This window comes from Enhydra lutris, unplaced genomic scaffold (genome assembly GCF_002288905.1).
Source record: "Enhydra lutris kenyoni isolate GAN:26980312 unplaced genomic scaffold, ASM228890v2 scaffoldscaffold40, whole genome shotgun sequence".
Classification (NCBI taxonomy): domain Eukaryota; kingdom Metazoa; phylum Chordata; class Mammalia; order Carnivora; family Mustelidae; genus Enhydra; species Enhydra lutris.
The window spans coordinates 18604988-18628401 of NW_019154124.1; the positions used below are offsets into that span (position 1 = coordinate 18604988).

At 46.3% G+C, this 23414-nt stretch overlaps 1 protein-coding gene across 1 annotated transcript; it reads right to left on the reverse strand.

Annotated features, from left to right (window-relative positions):
• Window positions 1-130: 130 nt before the first annotated feature.
• Window positions 131-21461, reverse strand: LOC111155346 (zinc finger protein 366). The gene is made up of 4 exons (XM_022515498.1): window positions 20136-21461; window positions 16274-16465; window positions 7307-7481; window positions 131-4243 (listed from the first exon to the last, which is right to left on the reverse strand). Exons 1-4 carry the CDS (start codon window positions 21459-21461, stop codon window positions 3681-3683), a joined length of 2256 nt encoding a protein of 751 aa, XP_022371206.1. The 3' UTR covers window positions 131-3680.
• Between the last annotated feature and the right edge of the window lie 1953 nt (window positions 21462-23414).

The window sequence follows — 23414 nt, forward strand, 5'->3', positions numbered from 1 at the left end:
CTGGGGTTGAAGCTCCAAAAGGAACCACCCTGGCAAAAGGGATAAGGGCAGGAGTGAGACACTGATAATCGTAGCTTCCTTGCAAAATTTCAGGTATGTGCAAATAATTGACTCAGCCTTTTCAACATGTCTTTATTTGCTTAAATTAACAAAATATAGGTTACATGCTATTTTCAGGTAAACTGCTTTTTCACCGAAGCAGAAAGCGATATTCACAACTTGGGGTACTACATACTTGGAGTTTTAGTATTTAAATAGCAAGCCAGAGTTCTGTACAAAATCAACATTTGGTGTAATGTTGTCCAAATATGTGAAGGATTTTTAAATGTTAGCTCTGTTACATTTTGTTCCAGCAAAGCAAAGATCAAGATTCAAAATGCAATGTTAATATTTTATTAAATGCCTTTCGGGCTTAATAAATACAGTATGCACATTGGACTTTCTCATGCAGCTACTCATATACAAATATTCCAGTTACCCTTGTGGGGTTATGAACGATCAGCCTCAGTCTAATGGCCAATGGGGAGTCAAATTTTTTTTTTTTTAAAGAAAGAATGGAAGGAATTAGAAGGAAAAACAGGGAGGTAATCATAGGCCTGAAGAAAACGGATAAAAGAAAAATATGCCACTTGGCTGGTTACTTGGCTGTTTCAGAGTGACAGCGGTCAAAATCCTGGAGAGCGTTCGATAGTGACCTATTTTCAGAGTGTCACAAGAAGGCGAATGTTATGCTGCCCTAGCCCTTAGAGAGCTGATAACCTTGGATGGTTTTACCCTGAATTCTCTCGGGGTGATCCCCATGTGCTGTCCTTCAGGTTTGCACTCTTATTCATTAGCCCAGTAGGCAGTTTGGCCAACCCTTCCCTTCGCTCTGCACTTGTGCATGGGTGTTCATAGAATTCGGCACCCCAACTGGGATACTTTTGAGAGTCGAGGTGATGCTCTTAGAATTTTCCTGGGGCAGAGTTATAAACCAGGGTCAGTCCAGGCAAATCAGGATTCTGGTCACTCAATATCATACAAAACCAAGATTTAGCCTTAATTCTTACAAAGTCAATGTATATTTACCATTGGGCTAGATCTAATTAAGTCTCTCATACCCAGAGTCAAGAACTAAAAACAGGCTTTATAATATACTTCCTCACACTTTGTAAATTACTTTTCTTAGACATCTTTTTTCTCCCTCAAAATGAAATTTTACTTGGAAGGCTAACATGAGAAACAGATGAAATGTGAGCCACTTTGAGTGCAGTGGGTGTGAGAGCTGAGAGTTTCTCCTTCTTCCCTAGCAGCTTCGGAGGGGCCTAAGAGGGACCTCTGGCTCCTCAATCCACAATTTGGAAACCACCATTCTAGACCATACTCTCTCCATCTCAACATAAACTTGATCCTCGAACATTCTCACATGATTCATTTGGTTGGAAAAGACTAGAGTTTGGTAATCTAGATTTCCTGGTTCTGGTAAGGCATACCCAGAGCACCATGGAAGTCTGTCTTCAATTACTATAGGCTACTGAGAGAATGAACTTGTGACAGAACCCTGAGAGTTGGAGGCCTCACAGACCATGTTGCCAGCCTCCTGCATGATTTTACCAGAGGCACTAATGAGCTATATTAATAATGAACAGAAGGCAAGCCATGCCTCTGAGGTCTTGGGACATTTTCCCGGCACAGAATTGGGTTTGTACCCTCAGAAACCCACACTATTCCCTTCAGCATACCCTTTGTAGGAGCCTGACCTCAGGAGATGAGTGGGTAGGAAACCCAAACAGCTTTGGCACTTTGCAGTGGTGGTGAGGTTGAAAGAAAGAGCTTTAGGCAAGGGGGCAGGAGAAATGTGTCAGGGATTGACAAAGCGCACAGTGAGGGCAGGGTGGGGGGTGGGGATGATTAGAAGTGGATGAGGCTCAGGGGGAAGCCTTGGCCAAGAGAAAAAGCTGGCATCCAGCCATCAGAGATGGGCCAGGTCTTCTCAAGAAATGTACTGGAACTTTAGGAGGAGAGAAAGCAACACAAGAAACAGTACCTAGCTCTATCAGTAAGAGTTGAAACTACTAACCAAGAGGCAGTTTTTACTTAAACACAGACACAGTACCAGAGGGTTACTGCTTATGGTCAGTCTGCGATGTCCCTTGACCCCTGCTTTACTTGGCACCCGTGCCTAAGGAAAGCCTACAGCTGGGTTCCACCCACCCATGACAGTCATCGCCACCCACTAGAATCATGATTCAAGCATCTAGGGAGAGATAACGAGTCACTGTAGGCTGGCCATGTATTTTTAAACATATTAGGTGACCATAAACATCACAGGCATCATCTTCTAATAAAAAGAGTGTGTGTTTCTACAGAGTGTGTGTGTGTGTGTGTCTGTGTGCGTGCGCACGTACGCGCATGCACACATACGTGTGTCTGTGTCCTTGTGAGACTCTTCCAGATCAGGTAAGAAGCCCTAAGCGAGCAGTATGATTTCAAGGTCTCCTGATCTGTATTTTAATGAGTCTGAAGCCAGAAACACATATTTATGGAGTCCAAAGGAAGGGTCTTGGGAACCACCCTATTAGCCTAGTCGGTCTTTCTCCATCTTCCTGCACAGAAGAATCATCTGGGGAAGACTTTTAGAAAAGACCAGAGCTGGGGATCCGGTCTAGGCCAAACTAAATCAGAATCTCAGAGGTTGAGACCTCAGCATTGATATATATATTTTTAAGTTCCCCTAGATGATTCTAACATGCTGGCAGCATTGAGAACACAATCCAGCATCTCCCTTAGCAGTAATGAGCTGATGGCTATTCTGATAGTCTCAATAAGCAGCACTTAGATGGCCAGGCTTCCTCCCCACGCCCCTAGTTCCAGTGCTGAGGAGAAATCCACTGCTTGTAAGGCAACAACTTCTGCAGTTACTTTATGGGGCCTAGGGCCTCAGAGCAAGATCTCCAGGAGGGAGCTCTACTGAGGACACAAGAGATTAGCCTGCAGGTGCTGACCACTTTGGGGGCCTCTGAAAATATGCTCCAAATGCCACATCTAATGAAGTGAGCTGATGTCAAACGAGGCAGACCTAGGCAGGAATCTAAGTACTGCTGGTTTTTCATTAGCTAAAATTCGTATTTTCTTTAACTTTCTCTCTTATATCTGCACCAACTACTTGAGAATATCCTCTTCAATACCTCACTCTCCTTGTCGTCTCTGGTATGTTGGCTTATTTAATAAAGGTGATTTTCATATATACAACTACTAACATTTTTATCTATCTAGAAAAAGATTATTACTTCCACACATTCAACTAAATCATCATTAATAAGGTAACATATCAAGCACCATATTTTTGCAACTAAAAGGAAATTTACCATGTATTGCATATTAGTCAAAGGAAAACAGAATTTCTGAAAAGCACCTCAGTGTCAGCTTGCAATTAGGTATCTAGAATATGGACAGTCTATTATAGTGGAGTTGTGTAAAATAGCACTGGAGGACCCTGCATGGGTGTTAGAAACCAAGGGCCCAGGGAAAGACCTGAGAAGCATTTACATGACTGAGGATAAACCCCCAGTCATGTAGTCTTGAGCCATTTGTAAAGATTTGCACCATTCGCCGGTCTCCAGCAAATGACAGCTCATGCAGAAAGTTATATTTGAGCTGCCTAGTTCTCATTTTCCAAATGCAATTTTAAAACTGTCCACTTAGATACCTAAAAGCACTGCTTGTTTTTCCATTTTCCTCTCCAGTAATTCTTTTAAACTCTCATCTCGGTGCTTGAAGTACAAGTAATCAGAAAAGGAGGGCCCCCGCCGGGCACTCTGCAGAGCCCTGAGGCGGAGACACTCTTCTCTGGGGGCCAATTCTCTCTCCTGGCTGCCCTCTGCCCCGAGGCTGTCCTTGTTCCTCTCCTGGTGCTCTCCTTTTGGCTTGTCCTCCTCGGCCTCGGCCTCGTCCTCCTCCTCCTCCTCCTCCTCACAGGTGTCCTCGAGTGCCCTGGGAGCCTGCTCGGGCTGTGTGGGTAGATTGTGGGGTGTGCAGGGCTGCCTGCTCTGGGGCGCCAGGCCCGGGCTGTCTCCTCCCACCTCACAGCTGGTGTCCTCCTCCTCTTCCTCATGGCAGGAGCTGCCCCGGGCACTCTCCCCATCTGACTGGAACACTGGCCCCTTTGGCCCACGCTTCTGGGAAAGGTCAAAGGGCTCCTCCTGCTCCAGACTCCTGAGTACTCCTGCCGTCTGGGCCAGGGCAATTCTCCCCCTTCCAAAACCTGTGAGAGCAAAAGTAATATTCAGGCCCCAGGAAAAGCTGTGAAAATGGGTCATTGGGTGGTACCCAGGGCCATTTAGTATAGTTTGATTTTACATTTTAAAAACAAATTCCCAGGGGCACCTGGGAGGCTCTGTTGGTTAAGCATCCCACTCTTGACTTCAGCTCAGGTCATGAGCTCAGGGTCATGAGCTCAGGGTCATGAGTTCAAGCTGCACACTGGGCTCCATATTGGATGTGGAACCTACTTAAAAAAATTAAACTAGATTAAAATAAAATAAAAATAAATAAAAGTAAATTCCCAGTAAGACTGTGGACAGATGGGCCTTGTTATAGATGTAGTTTACATCAGTATAACTCCTTTAAGGTAAATTGGGCGACACGTGCCAAAAGCTTAAAATAAGCATAGCTTGACTTAGCAATTATACCATTAAGGATTTAAACTATGAAAATAGACAGGTGCACAAAATGCATAAGGATGCTCATCACCACATTTTTTTTTTACAGTGAAACTGAAATGATAGAGGTTTATTTAGATGAATAATAACATGAACCATGTGTAGAAGATATAGAGACCTACTAGTAGTGATGAAAAGGTATTCTATGTATTTTAAGTAAAAAACATATTTATCATATACACATATATTTATAGTGTAGTCCCAATTTTATCTATCTTCATCAAAAAACAGATGGAAGGATTTATGTCAAAATCTCAAATATTAAGTGATTCTGACATTTTTTTCTTTTCACTTCTAATACATTTCTCATTATTTTCCATGAGCATATATTTTGCCATGAGAAAAAAATAAAACTATAAGAAAGATGTTTTCATCTTGAAAAATATATGTATACCATTTGGGGCCAAGGAGGCCACTCCACCATAACCAGCCCCTGAGCAGAAATAGGATAGAGAGGGCACAGAGAGATCCAAAGCCCCCGTGTCCAACCACGAGTATCTCGAGTTGGGCACAGCCCTGTGAAAGGCTGTCACTTTGAGTTTCATTTTGAGGGCCCTGCAGGGAGGGATTTTTCAGGAGCCAACAAACACATGGTAAGGCTCTGCCTGGTTTGATCTTAAAGGTCTCTGCTCCTGATAAGCCAGCAGCCAGGCCCTGAGGAGGAGGTGGGGACAATCAGGCTTCCAGGGTGGGGGCACAAAAAGGAGACAGATGTCCAACTCAGCCTGCCTTATGATATTGTCAGGCAATGGAGATGTCTATAGCTTTGATCATATAAGGGGCACAGGGAGGATCTTTTTAATCTGACTCATGATTTTTGAGCCATTTCAAATACTAGAGTGAAAAAGTGCTAACACCTTTTGTAGATGAAAACATTAAAATTGTTGAAAGTCTGTTAACTTTCAAAGCATCTCTCTGATATATAGTGATGCTCTTTATTTTTCCAAAAGAATGACAGAGTCGTTAGGTGCTTTTTAGGATTTAAGCCCCCAATTGGGGTAAGATACAGTGACCAGGTTAGGTTCTCAAATGGAGGACAGTCTCCTCATTGCCTTCTGTCCCCAGCCCCGGTGATTGAACAAACTTCACCTTCTGGAAAAATCCAGGCCTATGTTGGAAATTGGCTCAGACAACTAGAGATGCAAAGAATAATTCAGGAGAAAACCAATTTGGAGAAAGAAAATGGCTTTTGTTTTTTAACCAGAATTTTTTCAGGGCTTTTGCATAAACTCTAGGCTTTGTTTTGCGATGGCCACAGCTCCTTGTCCATCAGGAGCAGTGTGAGCTCAGTGGGTGCCATGAAAACCAGAAAAGCTATCATCATTCTGTTTCATGCTGTGGGTATACATGAGTATCATATTTATGAATACGTGTGCCTATTTGACCACCTCTGAGAAGGGGTAGGAGAAGCAGCTAACATGAACGGATCACCCCACGTTTTCACCGAGTGTAGCGAGCACTGGCTTCATTCAGAAATTTGGCAGTTGGAATCCCAGTTCTGCCTTCAGACTTGGTGTTGGACATTGAACGCTTTATAGTGCCTCTTGATCTTGGTCTCCTCATATAAAACGGGACTAACACAGGCTAGTCTGTGAAACTGTGGGCACAAACAGTCTGTGCTGTCATCACAGCTGTATCAGAAAACAGCAGGTCATAGGATTTCGTAGGTTACATCACTGTGTGTCTGCTCTCCCGTACATGGACCTTCCAGGGAGCAAAGATGGTCTCACTTCCCCAGTCTTTTTGTCAGCACGTAGTGTGCTGTTTGGGATAGAGGTGCATTTCTTTCTTGCCTGTCTGTTGAAGGACCAGTTGATTAAGGAACTAGAGAGCAACCTGCTGAATTTAGCAGATCGGGAACATAGACTCTTGGCGTCTAAAGGCCTGGGAGTGAGAAAATGAAAGAGGTAAGAACGTTTTATCAGTTCAGTGAGGCCTCAGTGTGGGAGGCGGTGGTGCTTGCTCTGCATACGGGCCAGTTAGCCCCACCAAGCAGGAAAACTGTCCCTGGGTGCCTCTGGTTGTGAACACTGACCCTAGCCTGCTACACACACACTTCTGCCAACGAGGAGCTTACAGAGACCTGTTTCTTAGAAAGGAAAGAAAAATCACATGTTCTTTAACTGCAGAGCGATGAAAAAGACCCACTAAAGGCTTTAGGGTTGGAAAGGTCTGTATTCAAATGTTGACTCTGCCCCTTTTGAGTTGAGCAGCTTTGGGAAAGTCATGAAGCCTCAGTTACTCCCATCTGTAAAATGGGGGTAATAGAAGTTCCTCTCACCCTGAGCTGTTGAAAGATTGAAGGAGCCAAGACACCTAATGTGGTGTCAGGAGCCAAAACTAATAACGGTACTGACTGGCATCATTCTGATATTCCAATTTCTCCTCTATAATTCACTTCTACATACTACCTTCAGATAGTGGCACTGTATTTGTTATAGTCATGTTGTAAGCCTCTTCCTTCTCTGCTGTGGTCTTGAAAATTATGATCCCTTTTCAACAATAGGAATAGCCCCCCAAAGTAAAGCCCCCTAAAAACAAATTCAGCTCCCTTTTGTTATCCACTGGTCTCAGCAGCCTTGGGTGCTTCCTGGAGGAGAGATTACCTTGAGAATGGAGGCCCCGCTCCATGACCCCATGCTTGACTTTCATGTGGCGTGTCAGGTTCCCCTTTAGGGTGAATTTACTTGGACAGTAAAGACACTTGAAGGGTTTGCTGTCGGAGTGCAGGTGCATGTGACCCATGAGGTTGTGCATCCGGTTGAATTCCTTTCCACACAGCTGTCAGAAACAATGATGAGGGGAAGACAGGTCAGTTGCGGTGGTGGGCCCTGCCAGATGATCCCACACCCGGGCCTGAGTAAGGATGGACGTGCTTTGACTTTGTGGGGATCCTGGCATTTGAAGTGACCTCCAAGTGAAAGGTCCCCAGTGACATTAGGGAGGGCCTAGATGGTGCCTAGGTTCAGAGGGGAAGCCGGTAGGGATGGACTCCTGAGATTGTGTCCCTATTACATTAAACATAAGGCAAAACTCGCAAAACTATTACAGCTTCATTTTAATGTAAGCTGTAGAAAAGGAGAAAGGCTGATCTGAAAAGCAAGTCTCCAAGTATGCTTCACTTTAAGAGCAAGTATATGATCGCTTGTTTAATGCTTATGGAGCATTATAGCATAGAAGATACTGTCCCAAGGCCGCTGTAGAGTATCACATCTAATTCCCACATCAGTCCCCTGAGTTGGGTGCTGTTATCACTCCCATTTTGCAGACGGGCAAACTGAGGGATGAAGGCACTTTGGCCAAGGCACACAGATAATGGGTGCTGGAGCTGGGAAAATGAACTAAGGCCACTAGCCACCAGAGGCCATATGGTCAAACACCACACCATCCTGTGTACCCTCAACATAATTTTTTTGTTAGACTGTATCGTGCAATGTCTTTCTAATTTTTTAATTGGCTTCTTGTGGGGATGGGTGTCAAAATTAGAAGAAACAAATAGAGACCTAAAGGAAGGAATGCGTCTTGTCTGTGGGCAGAGATTTGAAGTACTGAAAATATTATCTCAGCTATACAAAAAGTAAATGTGTTTTATTTGTTTCTTTCTTTTTGTCCTTTTGTCATTTCTTTTTCCAACAAAGTGCAGATGTGTGTTGGGTTAGAACGGTGGTTCTCCAACTTCTTTTGTAAGAAGGGTTTGGAGAATCCAGCCCTTCCTTGGCTGTGCAGGGAAAAAAGAGAAAGAAGGTTTTCTGTCTGTGCTAAGGCCAGAGTTAAGGGAGGAACATTTTCCTTCCCTCTCCAACCTTGGAGGCCCATGTTGTGAGGGCACTGAGATGAGGGGAGAGATGGCTTGGAGAGAGGTCTTGGGGTACAGTGTCCCCTGAGCTGACACCAGTTTTCCTTTCTCACAGAGAGAGATTTTCAGGGACAGTGTTGTGGATTCTGAATGGAATGTTTATTAATGAAGGCACTGTTTCATTCAGGCGGCCTTGGAAGTAAGAGTTAAGCTGGCCCTGCAAAATGGGTAGACCTAACAGTGACCTTGGGAGGCCAGACGAAAAGAATGCTGGGTGGTAAGAGACAGCCAGCTGGGATGACAACTTTGTCACAGACAATCCTCGCATGGATAATGAATAATTGGTTCTGTATTTGTAAATGATTCATGTTTCAGGGTTTTGAGTACTTTTTTCCCCTTTTAACTTCCTTACTGGCAAGAATGAATTTGGCATACTGGTGTCCCACGCTCGGTATTCAGAGCATCTGCACACCACATTCATGGGGAAAAGGTGACCCAAGAGGGAAAAGGCTGGGAGTGTTGGTCTAATTTTAATGTCCTGGGGAGAAGCCCTGCATGTGGGATGGACACTTGCCTTCTTTTATTCTCAATAGAGACGATTTGGTAAGATGAATCAATCTGTAACTCAGCTTTGCACGTGTGTGGAAGTTCTGGTACAGTACTATTTATTAGCTTCACTTAGTTTATCTAGTTCTCCCTCCTGGCTAGGGAGGAAAGCAAGCTTTAAGTCTAGAGATTCTATATTAGGTATTTCCACTCATGAGTCTTTTTAGAAAAAGTTTATCTCCTTTGGTTTGTGGGATGGTTCCTGATTATTTGGAGTGAGGTTGCCACAAAAGATCTGAAAACAACACAAACCCTGGGTGGTTAAGCATAAGACACATAGGAGGAAAGGAGCAGAAGGCTGCAAGATTAGACTACTACACTAGTCCAAGCTTGAATGGGTCTCATGGTAGTTTAATCGAGACAAAATTGAAGAGATGGGTGCCTTCTGGACTTGGTTCCTATAAAGGGGAGATTCTGCTTTTAGTTATTATCTCTAGTTGCTAAGGTATTAGAAGCTGGACTTGTCTGAAAGGGTTTTTATAAAGGAGATGGAATTTTAGCCTAACCTTGAGGAATGTATAGGGTGCTGTTTGTTTTTGTGTTCATACAGAATAAAATCTCTTCATTATTTTCAGGGACTTTATTCAACCTTAATCTACAGGCAACATCGTGATCACCGTTGTGGTAATGACCAACTATTTGTTGTTGCCACAGCTACTGTGACTTGAGGGTCAGAGGAATAATGCAGTTCACCTGCTCTGAGGTCCCACTTCCCTTTCCCCATTCCCCAACCCAACCCACTCCCACCCCAATGCACAGAGAGGTGTGCACACACCAGAATGGCTACCGATAAGTAATTTCCACATTCTTTCTTAGCTTTAAACAAGCCACATTTTATGATCCTTTAATATAGCCCAGTGTGTTTTTCTACCATAATGTTTTTCTGACTCAATTCATTCACTCCTAAACATTGTGGGACATTTTTAGTGGTACAAGAGTATATCAGGACATTAAAGTGATATTGTCCCCTGAACTCAAAGCATATGGCTTGGGGAAGGTCCACAGTGGGGGATGGGATTACTGGTCAGCTATATTATCTGAGAGTGACTGGTAGAGGAGACTTATTTCTGTGCTGTTGGTAACGTTAACTGTTTATATATCAGAGTTACCCTTCATGGTTTATGGTAGCCTATCGGGCCCACCAATGGAAAGCTTTTGCAGGGTTGAAGGAAGGTGTGTCAACTCAGAAAGATGTCCGGGGCACTAAAGGAGCCCTAGGTTATTTTCTGAAATGCAAGGGGTACCTTCCTTATCTTTGTGGTCAGCCTCAGGATCAAGCACAGAGTTATCCACACAGTAACACTTAATAAATACCTAAGTATTTAGTTGCAGGAAGAAGCAAACAAGTCAGGAAAATATCACTACCCCATGCAAAAATTCCAAAAAGCAGCCATCACCAAATATCTTCCTTTCTCCCACTAAAATACGTATAAGCCCTATACACACTAGTTCATAAACCAGAATCCCTAGTGGGAGAAGGATAGATAGGGACAAGTACTCAGGACCTGAGATACTAGACACTATTCACATCTCTGTGGTAGAAACCCTTAGCTTCTTCCTTTCAACTTCTGACCCTTCCACAAAACCCTTTGGTCCTTGTCCAGAATATCTGGCCTCTTTTTCTTTCTCAGAAGACCATCCTCACATGACAATAGATGATTGTAGAAGGTACTTTATGTCTGTGAAATTCAGAGTCCCATCATTCCCTGTTAGTGAAAAGAGGCCAGAGAAAATGAACTGGGTGAATTGAAGATGGCACCCTCGGGTGGGGTTTGAGATGTGAGCTCCAAGAAGAGTCATTACAGTAGAGAAGGGGAAGTAGATGGGAAGAAAGAAGAAGAGTCGGGGAGGATCACCAAAATGCTAGTTTCTTCTCCTGGGAAATGCAGTTAGTCTATGTCTAGGCCCCTTATAATCATGAGATATGCGGCTAAGAGCTTACCCACGTCAAGACTTGCTGAATCATCTCCTGCCAAGGTCTGTGGGGGATTAAATTAGGGCAGCTGTCAATACAGGAAGCTCCTGGAATGGTGAAGTCTCAGATTTCATGGTGCAGGTGGTCATCTCAAGGGGTCTGCCCCTCCTGAACTCTCGGTTGCTCTAATGAGGGGTATTCATGTGCCTCTGACCTCAAATCTCACTTTTTCATCAAAGACCCACTTTTATGCTTACTTTTTAAATGGAGGGGGACCTCAACATTTAATAGAAAATTGGAACAAATATTTTGAACCATCCTTTAAAAGTGGGCTGTGTGAATCATTAGGTTTGGAGATAGCAGAGCAGAGAGGTGATGGTGAGACCACAGAAGGAGAGAGAACTTGCTCCATTTTCTCTTCTGTAAAATGTCAATGACCATAATAGTTTCTTATGAAGGTTGTTGTAAGGATCAAATGAGATAATTCATGTAAAGGGCTTGCTAAACAGTAAATATTAGCATCATTATCATGTACATAGTAGTCTCTCACATTCTGGAAATCGAGAGATCTTTAGAGAGAAGAGTGTTTTTTAAACCAATTATTTGGAGGAAATATTAACAGGAGGACGAAGTAAGGAGTCCTTTGAGTAAATAGTCACCAGGTCACTTGAGGCATACAGAAATGGAAGGAGCTGTGTCTGACCCCACACTGAGAAATGTGGTTGGAAAGAGAAGTTCATCCTGAATTGCAGCCTTTGGGAGAGCCCTTTCCGTGGCTCCCCAATCCTCAGCCCTTTTAATAACTGGCCGATGCCCAGTTCACTTATCCAGATTCTGGCCTCCTCATACCCCTTCCCTCCCTGTCCAGGGCCTGGAGGCACCTCAGGCCACTTCCCGTGAGCTGCAGTGACAATGTGGACAGCCAGCGACACCAAGAAGCCGGCTGCGTGCAGAGACGAGGTGATGGCAGTAGGCCACCCTGGGCCAGAGGCCCACAGAGCCGAGAAGAGGCACGCCACTTCGTGCCAACCAGCTACTCTGAGCCTGAGGACTGTGATACACCAGGAAGCCTGTGTTTTCCTATTCTAAGAGAAAAGGTCAAAGAGCCGAAGCCTGCAGCCGAGGAGAATGGCCTCTGCTCAGCTGCCCTTCCCTTACATTCTTCTCTCTCTCTCTCTCTTTTAATAAGAAGGGTGTTCCTTTCCTCAAAGGGAGAGAGAGGGAGGGAGGGAGAGAGAGACTGTAAACTGTCCAAAAGGACCGTGAGAAAACAGGAAGCTTTGAAAAGTACAAGAGAAAGCAAGATGAAATCTATTTGCAGGCGGGCCCCTGGGGACATGTGAGGCATTGTGAAGCAGGCAGTTCATACAGCTATATCCTTCCTTCTGCTGAGGAGGGCTGTGCTGCCAAAAGGCTGCTATCTGGTCACTGCCTTAACTCTCTCCATGCCAGTCTGAGAGCCCTGACCCAAAGTTCTGGGCCCCTAAAAGTCCCCCTCTGGTTTGTCCCCCACGGGGCCTCCAAGAGCTGGAACGGGAAGCAGAGCCACGGTGGCAAAGGCGGTGGGGACCCTTTCCAAGGAGACCTCCTCCTCTTCTATCAACTCTGCCCTCCGCCTTCAGGCCTCTGCCTCAGACGAGGCTGCAGATGACCTGGTGACTCATAACTTAGGCAGCTCCCGGCTTCACCCATCTCAGAGGAGAATTTGTCCCGGAAACTCTGGATGGCTGCTTTTCCTGGACAGGTTTCCCAAAGACGGCAGCTGGTTCTTTGCTATTATGGAGTGTGGCTGCTACAAGGATAGCATCCCGATCAACCCCTGCGTGCTTACGCAGAATCTGGGAAGCATATTTGTGAAACATGGCTCAAGTCTAGAGGCGCAGGTCTTTGGAGCTATTCCAGCTGGCTCCAAGAAGCAGGGAGTCCAAAAGTGAAGCCAATAGCAAAAGAGCCCAGAAGGGCAGTAATTTTTTTTAAGGAAAAAAAAAAAGAAATATAGAATGGAAAATCTTTCCTCTCCTCTGATTTTCCATCCCATTGTTAATGCTTAATCTCACAGTGAGCGAATGTTCTGCTTGTTGTGGACAGCTGTGTCCACTGAGCATGGGGCCAGAGAGAGCCAGGCCAGGTTACAACAGGGGCCAGACTTCTAGGTTAGCCAGGATTTTTAGTGGTGAGAAACCTGAGAGAGTAGAACCTGTTACATAAACAATCTCCCCTTTTTACAAGGTTTTGGGTCAAAGAGACAAAGCTAACTCTTAGAGCATGATTGGAGCAAGGTCTGCCTCTTTTTCCAGCCATGCCAATCATGAAAAGAGACTATCTCCTCCTTGTTACCCGTGAGAAACCTTGGGTTTCATTTTCTGGGCCTCTTCTCCAACATCACTATGCAGTCAGCCAGCCACTCATCTCTCACTGGCTGTGAATTTTGTAGCGATGAGCACATGGCCCTCCAGCATATGGTAGGACACCATCTCGAGATGGCCCAGTCCTACAGTGGGATCTGGAGCTAGTTTACAAACACACAGAGCCCTGTCACATACTCTGGAAACTCAGACATGTGCTGAAATTCCTTTGAAATGAAGAAAGGTGATGACACAAAGAGGATACCAACCAGGGGAGCACTTGGCAGGAACATGGGGACAGGGAGATGGGGAAAGGGAGATGCTTCTGACACCTTCCCAGAAGTAGAAGGCTCTTCAGTGAGATGACGGATACCTGTTCTTGTTTCAGAGATGTCTAAGAATGGAGAAGGGCCACCTGTTTGACAAAATACCCTTCAACGACAACTTGTTTTTTCTACAGATAGACACATTCTCCTAGGCAACCTCCTGACCCATAGTTTGGTCTCCTGGGAAAACCAGGATGGTTTCTGCAGATAACTCATCTAATTCCCACAACAGGCCCATCTGCCACTGAAGAATATAAACTGTATACATCATCTCAGAGCTGGCATTTCAACCTGCAGGACTCTTTTGTGGAAGCTGGTGGTGTGAGCATACATCTAGAGCCTAATGCACACTCAAGGAGAGGTCACATTGAGTTTCTAAACCATGGAGTGGAACTTCAGGTGCCTGTTGAGCCCTGTATGGTGCACCATCACTGGGGTGGATGGAGGACGAGGGGAGGCATAAAGCATTGAGCAGGACTGGCTCACTGATCATTGGGCCCAGTTTGCACTACCATGTGCAATCTTCTGGACACTGGTACCAGAGAGAGCCTTCTAAACCCTCAGATACCACCTGGTTCAAGAAATCCTCCAGGCCCCTCTGAGGCCCTTGAGGTAGGCACACAGAACTGCCTCTGCATCCCCAGGTCAAACCCAGCCTGCAAGCCCTTTTCCTGTCGCTGCTGTGCTCCCTGACATATCCCTTGTTTCATAGATATTTTCCGCCTGGTTTAACCACTACTGCTGGACCTGAATTGATGAGGTAGAAGTGGGAGTTGGTTGGACTGAACACGTATGGAAGGGACAGCAAGCATGACTCCCTTCATGTTTTAACAAGGTACATGTTCAGCCACCGGTTGATAAGATAGAAAACCCAGTTCATGCTTAAAACCCAAGAGTAAACTCAGTGTAACGCATGAGGAGTGACCGACAGTGCCTGTTTGCACCCCCACTGTAGGAGACAGCAAACCCCTAGCAGGCAGGAACAGCTCTGTTAAAAGCAAGGGCTCAAGTGGGAAGTGGGAGGGAAATCAAGGTGTCTAATGAGAGAGCAAAGAGGTGGGTGGAATCCCCAGGCTCATGCTGCCAGGACTGGCTCCATGGACATGTGACCAATGCAGTCACACAGGCCCCAACTCAAGAGTCCTGAGTTTACCACCTTGAAATTCTTCATAATGTTTGAACAAGGGCCCTCATATTTTCATTTTGCTCCAGGCACTATGAATCATGTATCCCCGTTTGCAGGCAGCTTCCTCCCCCTTGAGCTCAGATGACTCAAGATGGACATAAATTGACTTTCAAACCACTGGGAACTTGAAGGAAAAGAGGGGAAACACAAGTGGGTGGCAGGAAAGGGCTGGAGGGAGAAACCTCCCTCCCCCACCTCCAGAGAATGCTCACAGAGGTCTAGGGAAGCTCTGGTTCCTGACCCCTCTCACCCTGTCCAGGAGCGGCCAACACAGGAAAGCAGTTTGCTTCACAGGGGGTTCCTTCAAGTGGGGGGGGGGCAGGGGACATGCTATAGAGGGATTAAAGGAGGAACAGCCCCTTGGATGGATGGAGCATATCATGGGGACCCCATCAGACATACAGTGACTAAGAAGAAAAACTTCATTTCAAACAGAGAGGCTCTAACTGAAGTTGTGATTCCCCTCTCCTTCCCCCTCAGCCCTCTCTTCACCATGGGGATGACACATGTCTGTGCATTCCTTGAATTAAATTACCCAATCCTCAGCAAAATTCCTTCTCACTCTGGAGGTGGAGAAGGGGAACAATGTGAGGAGGGGATGGGAAGAGTGGGGAAGAGTCTGGAAAACCCAAGCATTTCTAAGTAATACCAGTCACTGTTTTGAGTTTTACAAATCTCCAGCTCCCATGTGATCTCTGCTGATAAAATAAAAATCCAACAAGTTAACGTGATACAGACATTTTAATGAAGGTGCTCAGTCCTTGCACTCCATGGTACTTAGGAACAAATGGGAAACACTTCAAATGACTGCACTCACCTTGACCCAAACAAGTATTTCTAAGGTCATCAGAGGGGCTAACCTCAGAATCTCATTCATCTTGCTTGGGAGACCTGCCCTCAAATTACATGGCTCAGTCCAAGTGTCAGGAGGGCAAGAGAGGAGCTATGAGAAGGGAGGGGCAGTGCTAGAAGCCTCTCTGACTCCTTTCTCTATTCTACTCATTGGCTTGTAAGGAGAAGAGGACTATACCCAACTGTTCCTTTCTAGAATGGGAACTCTCCGCATCACCTTCATCCTCTAACAACCTCATTCCCCAAATGGGCCTTCCATCCTCAGACCTCCCTTACTAGCTCCATCCTCCCCTGCACAGTCTGATTCCACAGTAAGACAAACAGGGCAGGCTTCTCAGGGACCAGCTAAGGCCTGGTGTGAGCATAGGTGGTGCAAGGAGGAACAGAGCAGCAGATGGGCCTGGGGCTGGCCACAGACCTACTCTGAGCCTGGGTGACCCCACGGATGAAGCAAGTAGAAAGTTTCCCAGAGATTCTCCCCCACAGGGCATTAGCATAACCTTCTGAGTCCTCCCCACCCGTATCCCTCCTGGGGTCCATTGCTCACCTTGCATTTGAAAGGCTTTACATCAGAGTGGACGATCATGTGTGCCTTGAGGGTCTGTTTCTGCACAAAACTCTTGTAGCAGAGGTGACACTGGTAGGCGCGAATGTTGGTGTGGATCAGCACGTGTCTCTTCATGTTGGCCAACAGAGTGAACTCCCGCCCGCAAATCCCACATTTGTGTTCCTTCACGCCCTGGAGGGAAGCAAGATTCCAAACATGCTGTGGTTAGCAGGTAACACGCTTTCTTTCATCAGAATTATTGTCTTCATTTTTCTCTTTGCCACACAAGTCCATGAAAAGCTTGGTGACAGATGCTGAGTCCCAAATGGTGTGGCATTAGCCTTGTGAATTGCTGTTTTCTTGAAAAGTGTTGCTTACATACTCTTTTTTTGTTTTCTGAAAACCAGGAACTAAGCCAGAACTTTAGAGGAAAAGAAAGCTACAACTCTTATTCCTGCTGCTACAGGGGTTAATTCTACAGTAACAGTTCTGGGCATTAATAGGATTTTGGTAAGAGCACTATGGAATGATATGTGAAATGATTCTATAATCCACCTTTCCTGATAATGGAAAAATAAACCTCCTCAAGTGATAACGTCATTTCTCATATGAAAACCAATGTTTCCTTGCCTTCTCATTAATGGACTTGAAAATCCCAGAAGAACAATTCATATGCACACTTGAATAAATTACAATTTGATAATCACCTCTTGAAATAGTCTCCTGGGCTCCTACAGGTCACGGTGACCTCTACGTGATTTGGCTATGGAGGCTCAGCTCAGCTAGCTTCTGTCCTATAGGGAAATTTGGCAGAGGACAGCTTTCTAAATTAGAAAACAGGACAGAAGGAGACTTTCTACTTTCCTTGCTGTTTATGGAGAAGTGTTTGAATACCTAAACATCAATGCCCTCAGTTGAAAGCACTCCCAGGGACTCATAGCATTATATTATCTATTCTGGACTCACCAGTGCTTTCCTGATAAGATATTTGCAAGCCATCTTAACACAAAAGGGCTTTTCAGAAGGAAAACTTAGAGAATGATGGTGTTAAAACTAAGGTTGTTACAGGATTATAACAAGTTACTTAGCTAATAACTGTACCTTATAAAACACATATTATCTGGTATCCTTAGTGACCTGGGGAGAGAGGAGTTCCAAGTTTAGCTCTGAGTCTCTTTGCCTATATGTCCATTTCTTTAATGTGGGCCATGATAAGAATGGTTCTGGTGAGTTCTGGTGAGTTCTGGCTCAGTTCTGGTGAGCCCATGGCACGCAAGGGTGAGTCCAGGTCTCTGCCCAGTCATGTACTGGCTGTGTAACTTCAGACAAGTTTCATGGCCTTTCCTGGTGATGGCTCTCCCTCATCTCAAGATGTGGTGGTGGGTCATGAGAATCAGGGACTCTTTCCAGCTGGAATACTCTTGAGTCTAGATGATTGTAGGTGAGTATGAATCTATGGTAAGGAAGAGACCTAAATTTTAATGGCCTCCTAAGAAGATGAATTTTAACAAGGTGTTGCATATTCAAGCCATGAGTTTAAAATTTTAAAATTAATAAAAATTATGTTCTTGATGGGTTTTAAACATTACTTTAGCATCTTTCTTCTCAAGATTGTCTCTACACTTGTCTGTGCAACCAAGGAGAAGAGTCTACTTATCACTGGTTTTGGAATTCTCTAAAGAGAATTCAGTGTCCCAGGTAAAATTCACATGTAGGCTGGCCTACAACTCCAGTGAATGGAAGGCTGGACACAACTTGGGGAAAAAAGGAAGTGACTGTGTCACTAAGCGGATCAGTGATAGCGTAGAGAGAGAGCCCATGGGAATTGTCAGAAGTGAGGAAGAGAAATGAGGAGAAGGGGGACACGTGACAGTAGCATTCAAAAGTTGGACTCCCGGATTCTGGGTGACTGTCCCATGCCTCAGTGCCTTCATTTGCAAATCTGGAGCAAAGATACCCACAGGTACGGGCGCCTGGGTGGCTCAGTGGGTTAAAGCCTCTGCCTTCGCCTCAGGTCATGATCCTAGGGTCCTGGAATCGAGCCCCACATTGGGCTCTCTGCTCAGCGCTCAGTAGGGAGCCTGCTTCCCCCCCACCCTCTGCCTGCCTCTCTGCCTACTTGTGATCTCTGTCTGTCAAATAAATAAAATAAAATCTTAAAAAAAAAAAAAAAAGATACCCACAGGTAGCTCTTAGAGTTGTTGACAAGGATCAAATGAGAAGTAAAGCACCTGTGACACAGCAAGTGTTCAATAAATACTACCTCTCATTGTTTGCTGACACTGTGGATTAAAATGTGTTTAGCTTCCTAATTCAAATGCGACATTTCAGATACCAGGCTGTTTTGTCCATTTTTACTTCATTTTCTACTATCTTACAGAATTTTTTTGTGTTCCAAAATGCATCTTTGGCTCCTTTTCCATGCATGTAGGAGCCCCTGAAATCAGCATATGGTCCCCTTTGTGGCTGAATCTCAGCACAGGTTCTTTGTTGATGGCTCCTGCATTAGGCAGGTGCCTCCTGTCCGGATGGTGCCTTTAATAGGGCAGAAGCTGTTGGTACACTACCCACAAGGCAGCCACCCACTTCACCTCTGCGGCAGAGCCAAAAATGCCCATGTTGTGTCCTAGCCTAGCAAATGAAACTCATTATGGCAGAGTAGAGATACTATCTTGGCTGGGCAAAGTCCTCCACTGACCTTTCTGAGCTAAAGAGTGCTTTAGAAACGCTGGCTTAGGAACGCCTGGGTGGCTCAGTTGGTTAAGCAGCTGCCTTCAGCTCAGGTCATGATCCCAGCGTCCTGGGATCGAGTCCCACATCGGGCTCCTTGCTCATCAGGGAGCCTGCTTCTCCCTCTGCCTCTGCCTGCCATTCTGTCTGCCTGTGCTTGCTCTCTCTCCCTCTCTCTCTCTGACTAATAAATAAAAAAATAAAATCTTTAAAAAAAAAAAAAATCGCTGGCTTACTAGAAGTCTCTTCTGCCAAGAAAACCACTTGAGGTCAAAAGCGTGAGGGTAGAGGTCAGTGGGGCAAAGTTCCTCTCTGGGGAAGCTCGAAGCCAACCCAAGTCAGCTTAGCGGGGTAAGATTTCTGGGATACGACTGGGGCCTGGCCTTAGTTCATCCTGCCTGTCTCCAGAGCTCTGCTTGCAGACTAGGCTGAGCTTAGAACCCTGGGCCTGTATTCCCCCGTTAAAGACCTGAGCCCAGGGAAGATAAAACCAAAGCAAACAGAAGGATGCTATCTCATGCCTCCCACAAAAGACACCACAGGGCACTGCAGGCAACCAGCCAGGGGCTCTGCTAGAGGAAGCACAGGCCTTGCTGGACCCAGAACCATATGCATATGAAGCAGTTCTCACAGCGAAGGGAGAAAACAACCCAAAATGTAGCCACTGCTCCAGCAGCAAAGGACCAATAGAAGTATTTAGAAGAAGGCTCTGATGAGTATATCCCAGGCACAGAGCTGGTTTTGGGTAAATGAGGCCTAAGAACACACTCGTGCTAGTGCCCTGGATGAGGTTTCCAGACACTGAATTTTAGGGTTTGTAGGAGGCTAAGAAGCAACAGCACAAGAACCTGTTGTTTCCTTCGGCCTTCCTCACCCTCCTTTCCAAACTGGCCACATTATTTATTTCGAGGCCCATCTTAGACTCTAGAAGGCTGGATGGGAAAGGACTTGCTTGCTGGTGTCTCAACCAAGGGGAGAAAGGAGGTGAGGACTCAGGGAAGCAGCCCCTTGCCCCTCCAGTCCTAAGCGGAGGGCAGCGAAGGGCCCCTGGCCCCCTCCACCCCGCTCCTACCAGGGGCTCTGCGCCTGCTCCCCAAGTGCCCGCCCCCGGGGCCGGCAGAGCCCACGGTACCTTGTGGGTGAGCGAGTGCTGCTTGAGGTGGTGGGGCTGCACGAACTCCATGCCGCACTCGGAGCAGATGTAGGGCCGGATGTCCTTGTGCTTCATCATGTGGTTCTGCAGCTGGCTCGGGTACTGGAAGGTCTTGTTGCACTCGGAGCAGCTGTACTGGATGGGGCCGCGGTGCGTGGTGAGGTGCCTCTTGAGCTGGGCCAACGTGGGGAAGTCGAGGCCGCACTCGACGCAGATGTTGTCGCGCCCGCTGGCGTGCTTGGCCTCGTGGGCCTTGAGCTCGCTGGGGTAGGCGAAGCCACGGCCGCACACGCGGCAGTTGTGCGGCTTCACCTCGCTGTGCTGCATCATGTGGCGCTTCAGGTGGCTGGTCTGCGTGAAGGCCTTGTGGCACACCTGGCACTTGTGGGGCCGCGTGCCCTGGTGGGTGAGCATGTGGGTGTGCAGGTGGCTGAGCTGCTTAAAGAGCTTCCCGCAGCGCGTGCACGCGTGCGGCTTGATCCCGCTGTGGCCCAGGATGTGGGTGACCAGGTTGTACTTGGAGGTGTAGGACTTCTCGCAGGTGGGGCACTGCCAGCGCTTCTGCGCCCCGCCCACGTCCACGTAGTAGCTGTCGTCGATGCGCACGTTCACGTCCACCCGCTCCACCTTCTGCTTGGTATCCTCGCTCTCCGGAGGTTCGGCTTTGCGCGGCAGCAGCGCTTCCGGGGGCTGCTTGGGCATGAAGGTGTGCCGGCCGAAGGGGAAGGGGGAGGCCGAGGGCATGAAGAAGGGGAACATGAGCCCCGGGGGCACCTTGGGGTAGTAGGGGTAGGGCGTGGGCAGGAACGGGGCCGGCTGGGGCCACACGGCGCTGGGCTTCACGGGCTCCTGCTTGACGGGCTTGCCCCCCAAGTGTTCCAGGGTGCGGTAGAATTGGAAGCCCACGTTGCACAGGTCGATCATTTGCGAGTCATACTTGGGGCGCGGGGGCTGCGGAAAGAGCAGAGGGAGGCTCGGAGGGCCTTGGTTTTTGCTCTCCTCAGAGTGGAGGGAGAGAGGGGCCTCTTCCGCGGGGTGGTTGTACGGCATCTTAGTGGGCATGCTCTTCCGTTTCCGGGACCCTCCTCCTTCAAAGACCCCCGGGAATCCGTCTAGGTGTCCGGGAGGAGGCTCATACCGAAATTGGGAAAAAGGCCCCCGGAGAGCTTCTGGGAAGGGGTGCCTTTGGGGAGCTTTCCCTCGGGAAACCACTGGCTGCAGGCAGTGGGGAAAGGAGGGAGCTCTCTTCACACCCAGACTGAAGTGCACATCCTCATCTTTGATCATCTTCATTTCCTTCTGCATCCTTGGCAATTTTCCTTTAAAGAGAAAGAAACTTGCTGTTTAAAAAAAGAGTCCCTTTTTTCCCCTGAAGGGTTCTGGCTATGTATCAGTACTAATTTATGAAGAATGATGCTTGTTTACTACTGACCCTCACTTATCCTAGGGCTGTTTGAAGTATGATTTTTTTTTCCTCTTACAGACCCATTTCCTGGAGAGCCCTGGCCCCCTGGATTGGGACCCTAGAGGTTCAGTCTAAATCCATAGCCATAGAATCCTAGCTGGGGTTTGGCGGGGAGGGCGTGAGAGTACACTGAACTGGGAAGAAACCTGAGAGTTCAACCAGCCATGGTGCCCACTTAGGATGAAGTTACAAAAAAAAAAAAAAAAAAAAAAAAATGAGGGTAACAAGACCCAGACAGATGAGGTGACGTGCTGAAGCCCACAGCTGGTCAGGGCAGGAGTCAGAACTGGGACCCATTCTGATAGTGTGAGATGGAACTGTCATCTGTTAGTGGTGACTTACATTTGTCTTTGGGGTTGAAGGAACCAATTTCCCCTGCCCCTCTCTGTCTTGGGGGCCTTGGCTGCTGGAGGGTGGGGAGTACTCAGGTCCACACAGGTGAAGAGATTTGCCTGCTTAACTGGGATCTCAGATTTTCTGAGTTACCCACTCCAAGCAAGGTGTGCTGCCGGGGTATATCAAGTGGATGAGGTCAATGGGATCCAGAAAAGCCTATAAGCCAATGTCACAGAGTCATCTTGGCAACTTTTGCATTTTCATCTTCCACCTGGAGCAACCTCAGGTGCAAATTTCCAAGATTGTGGATCTCTAAAACTGTGCTTGCCGCTCCTCCTTTCACACAGGTGTTCGGGTAAAGCCTGACTTTCAGTGATTCCTGAGGTGCGTGACATTTCCTTGCTGAGCCAGTTACTGACTGCATCCTGGTGACTACATCAGGTATGGGGGAGAGCCTGTGAACTGGAGTGTAAACCAAGGACTCTGCTTCCTTTCACGTGTCTCCTTGCCATTTTTCTACACTCCTCATGTGGATAGTGGTAGAAAGAACCAAGTGGTTCTGACTCCATGTTTCCAGGGAGGCCCTTTGTACTGAAGTCCTCTGAGCTTGAATAGGATACCTAGGGCCCTGGCCCTGTGAGAATGGCTACATGCTGAGCAATGTAGGGTGAGGGTCCCAGGGGTGAGGGAACCAACGGCTTCTACTGATTTTCTTCAGTCCTTGATGGACCAAATGTAGATTCACAAGGACCTAGATAGTCCCAAAATTGCACATGTGTCTTCATGGGAGGTTTAAAAACTGAAGCACAGTTAAAACAAAGTGGGTCTTTTTACATTGGATTACCAATTCCATATACAGATGAGCCTACTGAGAGAAAATATATGTGTTTTTATTATATGAATATTTGGGCATTACTTAAAACTGTTACATAAAATCATCAGAAAATGAAAAAATAATGGCATTAATCTTTGCTTTGTATTTATGTGGTGGTTTGTCTTCTTTCCATGGGTTTGGAACTTAGTGATTAAGAGCAAGAGCTTGCTTATTTAGCACTGACCAGAATTTATTAATTTTTTGTGTGTGTATTTTCTTGTTAAGCAGGTATTAGATAATGCATGGCTAATGATGTCTGGTATCTCTATACCACGTGTTATACCTTCTACTAGAAAGCTACTTACATGGAAATGGATGTTACCACTAAATTTGAAATAGCTGTTTTGGTATATACATATTATTATTGCCTTTGTTTAGTATCTTTGTTTTTAGTTGTGATGTAGTCTACTAATTGAGTCACTTTACTGTGTTAGAGGTGACATTTTTAGTACAATACTAATTTCAAAAGCATACTTGTTTTCAGTGTTTGCATTTTATCACCATCAACCTAGTAAGGCAAAGAAACATTGTTGAACAGAGATATTGTGTTTTTAAATATCCGCAGCAGAGTTGTGGCCCCCAA

Excerpts from the sequence above, each read along its gene's own strand:
- LOC111155346 (XM_022515498.1), bottom strand. The coding sequence starts at position 21,461 with ATGCAGAAGGAAATGAAGATGATCAAAGATGAGGATGTGCACTTCAGT. Across the intron at positions 7,482-16,273 it reads TAAAGCCTTTCAAATGCAAG|CTGTGTGGAAAGGAATTCAA; the intron begins GTGAGCAATGGA and ends TGTTTCTGACAG. Across the intron at positions 4,244-7,306 it reads GCGGGGCCTCCATTCTCAAG|GTTTTGGAAGGGGGAGAATT; the intron begins GTAATCTCTCCT and ends TTGCTCTCACAG.